The following is a 5789-nucleotide window of genomic DNA, read 5'->3' on the forward strand; positions in this document are numbered from 1 at the left end:
CCCCAGCCGCGCTGGGGGGGGGTCTGGATGTTGTCGTGGGAGCCGCTGGAGCACGAGGTCCAGCTCCCACGGCCGCTGTCGGCGGCGTCTAGCGAGGCACGGTCGCCCTGGTCCTGGGACAGCTCCTCCGCGCTCGGCGAGGACATGACTGTGGCTGCCGCGTACAGGCCCCGGCTCTCACACATGGTGGCGTAGGACCTGGTGAGAGGAGACGCCAGCAGAGCACACGGTGCTGTCAGAGGCGCTCGCTGCAGGGGGCACTTCTCCCCCCAGCACAGGGCCCCTCGCACCCACAGGCAGTCCCAGACCCCACGGCCCCACAGTCCACGGACGCCCGAGCTCCCTCCAGAGCGCGGAGCGGCCCGGCAAGCCCGGCACCCCCGAGGAAGGCCACGTGAAGGGCCGCGGGCCCCGATACCTGGGCACGTGTGCAGGAAGGGGGGGCTGGCCACGAGGGTGGTGGGGGCCCTGCAGCGGCACTGCCTGCGGGCACTGACACCGTCTCCCCTCGTGAAGTGAAAGAAAACGGCGTCGAGCTTGCACACCCCTGTGACTCCGTGAGCCCTCGCCCACCTCCGGGTCACGCACAGGGAGCACTGTGCCAGGGCTACGGGCGTGCCTGCTGTGCATGCCGTGCTAAGGTCGGCTTTACTGTCTGCTGTATTTACAAGGCAGCGTCTTCGGCCTGTGGCTGGTCACACCCCAAAGCGACCCTGTGGCTGTGGAGGCCCAACTGCCCCGCCCGCCCCTCTGTGACTTCACTGGAGAGCAGACGTGGGAGGAACGACACTGCACCGTGATGAAGGGACATTTTCTCCTGTCCACAGCATCCGGCTCCCCGGGCAGCACGGGTATGGGTGAGGGTCACCACCATCGGCCTTCACCCAGACAGCATGTGCCAGCAAAGACCAGCCCGTGGTCACGTGTCCGAGGGACCGCGTGGACTGGGCCAGCCAGAGCACCTCTCAGCCTCACACACAGGTACTGACAAGGCTCCTGGAGGAGGCTTGCGGGGACGGGAAGGAGGGCGCGGGGCCGAGCCGGGCCTACCCCAAGCTGTACTGGTCGGGCTCCAGCGCGGTGCGCCTCTCGGCCCTGCCGCCGCCCAGGCCGCTCTCCACGATGCTGACGGAGTGCCGCTGGTGTCGCTCGCCATGCAGCACGGCCGGCACCGAGTCGAAGGAGGAGTTGCTGACGATGCTGGAGCGCGAAGAGATCTCACTGTGGCCGGAATCCGAAAAGTTATCCACGGTGCCACTGGGAGCCAAGGTGTAGCCTGCACGAGACACGCGTGGCGTCAGACACCGCAGGTGTGAACACGGGCGGGGAGGGCTGCCACATAAACGCGGCACAGAGCCTGGGGGGCTTTCCTAGGTGAGCGTCCACCCCGACCACGCTGCCTGCTCAGTGCGGAGCACGGACAGCAAGTCCGGTGAGAGCACGGGCGGGACGCGGCCCAGGCTCACCGCACAGGTCCTGCCCGCCCCGGCTATGGGGAGCCACTGTCCGTCTACACGGAGGGCGCTGGGAGGAGGCCTGGCCCAGCGAGCAGCCCGGGTTTGCCAAGCTGCAGTTGGTACCGCTTCCCATTTTCCGCACTTCAGTATGGCTGTCTCACGCCTCGGTTCTACGTGGGGACCGCGTTCGGCACCTAGTCCTCGGCGGCGTGGGCACTGACCTGCCCAACGGCCTTGCTCTGAAGGGCACGTGACTTCCCACCTGTCAGGTGATGGCAGCGCCCACTTCCTGCCTGAAGACCTGCCTGAAGAGACCCTAAACGCCCCTTTGCTACTTAAACTAATGTTAAAAGTAACCAGGGAAGAGCCATGTCTTGAGATATAAAAATTTTTTAAACCCAAATTCTCTTAGTGCGCGTCCTGCTGTTTCCGAGGACTGCGGGCCGCCTAAGTGCTGGCGTTACGTCACGGCCTGTCGTGCACGTTCCCAACACCACGACTATAAGCAGAACGAAAGCACCTGCGTAGTGCCAGGTTAAGTGTGTTCCCGCCCTCTGCATAAACTGGCCGTTCCTGATTTATTTTGGAAGGCCCCACGGGTCTTGCTAGGGTGTAATGGGTTCACCAGGAAGTGCCTTTTCACGGGAGCCACCCCACATCCTGACGGGCGGGTCTAAGCCGTCCCTGAGCAGCCTGCTGGAGGGCCGCCCTGGCACGCGGGCCAGGGTGGGGCCTTTGCATGTGAGTAGCCAGCAAGCTGGCCCCGCTCCCAGCCCCGCTGTGGCTCTGAGACCCCCCGCAGGCCTGCATGGCTTCCTTATCCCCGTTACTGCCTCGCTTCTAAGAGGAGAGGAGAGGAGGGACCAGGTGAGCCCAACCGCTCAGAGCCAAAGATCTCGCTGGAGCGGGCCTTCCAGGGACCCCTGGCTACACGGCACCGAGAGGCCGTGGCAGCACGTCCGTGTCAACAAGAGCTTGTCCCGCAGCTCTGGCCCTCCCCAGGGAGAAAGCCGTGCCAGCCGTGCGCCCCAGCGTACCCCCTCAGTTAAAGGCAGAGGAGGCAGCCAGCGGCCCAGTGGTGATGCAGCCGGCCCACACAGGCAGGTGCTGAGCTCACATCCAGGGGCTCGCTGTGCACACCGCACACCGCACACGCAGACGTGGTGACCATGGCTGAGCTGGGGGCGGGCTGAGAGCAAGGACCCAGTGAGAACGGCCTACTCTCCTCTGTCTCTCTCCTTGTTTGAAAACTGAACAAACCCGTTTTCTCCTTTACTGTAAAGGGGAAGAGGAGGAAGGCGCCGGGAGGGTAACTTGGCAGAAAACATTGCCATTTTAATGAAAATAGCATGAGGAGACTTCGATTGCCTAAAATTAAAACAGCAGCAACAGAAAGATGCCAAGACTCGTGTTAATACGGCAAAAAATAAAGGTATTAGCTTTTCATGTTTTAAAGCCCTCCTTGTATTAATGCTAAATAGTCAAAATTTATTATAAAGGTTTTTTTCCATATTTACGATCAATTTTAAAAATTTAGATAGAGTTTTAAAAGACTTCCTACGTATAAATTTAACAGTATTTACTACAAGTAAAACATTTAAAAGTTAACACCAAAACGTATGAACTGAAAGAAAAGCAGTCCACTGGACGGGATCAGGCGCCCTCCTAAGCGGCGTGGTGTGCACTGCCTGCTCTGGAGGGCATGGCAGCTGAGGCTCGCGGGTGCCCGAGGGGCCCTGCCGGGCCTGGCCCTACCTTTCCTCGGAGAGCTCTGTGGGGACGTGGGCGGGGAGGAGGGCTGGGAAGATGCATTTGATATCGTATCTTCAGCCTGCTTCTTGTGACGCTCCAAACTGCCTTCCTCGGACAGAGAAAGAATTTTCTTTAAAGCTTGGGGAGAGTTTATGCCTAAAAAAGAAAAAAAAAAAAAAAAACACTTAAATATTTTCTAAACTGAAAAGAAGTAGCAGTAGTGACGAACAGAGGTCTGTGTTACGACTTCACACCACTCTACTGTCAGTCTATTTCCAGTCATGCCCCACACGCTTCATGGTGCCAGGGCTGAGCTCAGAGGGCCAGGCGCTGCGGTCTGGCTCCAGACGCCTGCTATGGACAGCGCACTGGACACTCGGGATCGAGTGGTCACCATATTTCAAAACTTTATTTCTTCCAGTGAAAAACACAGAGACAGCAAGATGGGCACCCCTGACAGACCTACCGCTGCGGTCCGCGCCAGTCAGCCCAGTCACGGGCACACACCCCTGGGGTCTCAGGGAGCTGTTGGATCAGGACCTGGGGCCTCCCCCCGCCAGCCTCACGGAGCACCGCGTTTCATGGCCAGGCCACCGTCCAGCCTGGCAGTCACTACCTTCAGTGTGCAGCACGTTACGCAATGAGCAAGGGAGACAGACGACCCGAGACGGCTGGGCTAAGGTTGAAGTGGCACAGCTGAGGTCACCAGCTAAAAGAACGCAGGTTCATGGTGGAACGAGTTTCACTACCGCTCCCTGCACGCGCACAGGGAGTGTCAGAGCCCCAGGAGGAACGCAGGCGGCCACAAGCCCTGGGACAGACTTGGAGAGTGACCTGGAGCTGGAAGAGCCAGCACGGATTCATACTGCCCAAGGCGGCCACGACAGAAAGGGCAGGACACCCACAGAGGAGCCGCTGCTGGGCGTTGTCCAATACAACCTTAAAAATCAGTCTGAAAGCTGTGCGTCAATTACATGTAGAAATGCGAACATGGGCAGGATGCGGGACAGCGCCCACCACACTACAGCTGCGTGTCCGCTGTGACTGGGAGGGCGAGTCCAGGGTTGCCCAGACAACAGCGGAGACTGGGGAGATGCCATGCCTCACGATGACAGGGATAGGTGGAAAGATCGGAAGTGTTTAGACAGAGTCACTTCAGGAATCAGAGCAGGGAACACCTTCAGGCGCTCTAAATTAATGCATGACACGACTTTCCATGTGGACCTCAGACTGAACGGATCGAGACGGCATACCCTGAGGGTAACGGTGCGCTTGACACCATCGGAACACGGGCATCTCTCCCACATTCCACTCTGGGGCTTCTGTTTGCTTGCTTTAACTGGCCGGAAGGTTAGGGGGTTCATGGGTTAGTACCTCCCTGGGGAACGGTCAAGCCACAGTCTCCTCCATCTCTCCGTAGCGCTGGGATTTCGGATGCGTGCACACCCACACTCGGTTTGTTTCTCAAGCCACCAGGTCTGGGATTTGCGTCATGTGTTGGCCATGTGGGATCCAGCCACCCTAACCTCCAGGACACAGGACCGCCTCCACTCTGCACTTTTATTTTTTTAAATATTTATTTAACTTATTATTAATATTCCTTAATTTGCTATAGGGCACATGCACTCATCAGAGAGCGGAAGAGAGAGAGCAAGCCATCAGGTCAAGGACTCGAACCACGGTCGACTACGTGGGAGTCCACCACCTCAGCCACCGTGCCACCTGCTGCCCGCATGCACGCTCGCTAATGTTATGAGGTGCTCTACGCTTACTGCCCTGAGAGGCATGAGGTACGCTCCCAACAGGGTCTTCGCCATGACCCCCCAGTTCTGGCCAGCCTGGATCACGGGCGTGCGGATCCAGCACGCTCAGGGAAGTCCTGGGACGTGAACCCGAGACGCGGCCTGCAGGGGTCTGCTGCATTGCCACCGACACCACTTGGCCGCATCCACGTTCCTACATCCCTAAATTCAAGTGGACCTGAAAGCATTTTGAGATGCTCTCTTTAGGGAAGCGTGGCTGGTTTATCGGCAGCACAGCGACACGACAGGCCAGGCTTAGCCGAAGACCAACGTGGCTCGCACGCCCTGCACAGGCAGCTCACTGAGCCTGCGGCACGAGGCACACGCAGCTCAGGGACACGGCCAGAGGGGGGGGTGGAGCCGATGCGCAGGGGTGGGCCACACAGAGATCTCGGAGGGAAACAGCGAGCGAAGGCCTAAACTAACACCTGTGAGACCCTGGGACGAAGGCAGGGGGCGGCTCGGGCACAGCGTCTGGGGAATCCGTCCAAATCCTCCCTCGCGGGCCTGCCAAGCCCACTCAGCTAGCGACGCCAGTTCTGCCTCGGGAAGCCCGTGGTAGCTGTTTATTTGTAAGCATCTCTATGGGTGTGTGCGCTCGCTGGAGGCAAAGAGAGAAAGCACCCCCAGGGAGATGGGCCCGCCTCAATCCCCTCTCTGCCATCCTCCTCTCGGGATTTGGGGCACCATTCACAAGCCTGGCGTGAGTCCCCAGCCACCGGGTGGAGGACAGGAACCGTGGCCAAGTTGCACCATCTGCTAACCCTGACATTTCTTT

At 59.4% G+C, this 5789-nt stretch overlaps 1 protein-coding gene and 1 long non-coding RNA gene across 2 annotated transcripts in view; one reads left to right on the forward strand and one right to left on the reverse strand.

The window, feature by feature from the left end:
- The window catches only part of RAPGEF2 (Rap guanine nucleotide exchange factor 2), a 132639-nt gene that overhangs the window by 3986 nt on the left and 122864 nt on the right, over positions 1–5789 (reverse strand). The window contains 3 exon segments of the mRNA XM_006164178.2: positions 1–198; positions 1051–1276; positions 3213–3365. The exon segment at positions 1–198 is cut by the window's left edge and continues 353 nt beyond it. Of these exon segments, the coding sequence (XP_006164240.1) occupies positions 1–198; positions 1051–1276; positions 3213–3365 (577 nt within the window).
- LOC102476304 (uncharacterized) lies at positions 1236–4142 on the forward strand. The gene is made up of 3 exons (XR_336805.1): positions 1236–1310; positions 2741–2889; positions 3631–4142. It is a non-coding gene; the product is annotated as an uncharacterized LOC102476304 (long non-coding RNA).

Source organism: Tupaia chinensis, unplaced genomic scaffold (assembly GCF_000334495.1).
Source record: "Tupaia chinensis unplaced genomic scaffold, TupChi_1.0 Scaffold143591_1, whole genome shotgun sequence".
Lineage (NCBI taxonomy): Eukaryota > Metazoa > Chordata > Mammalia > Scandentia > Tupaiidae > Tupaia > Tupaia belangeri.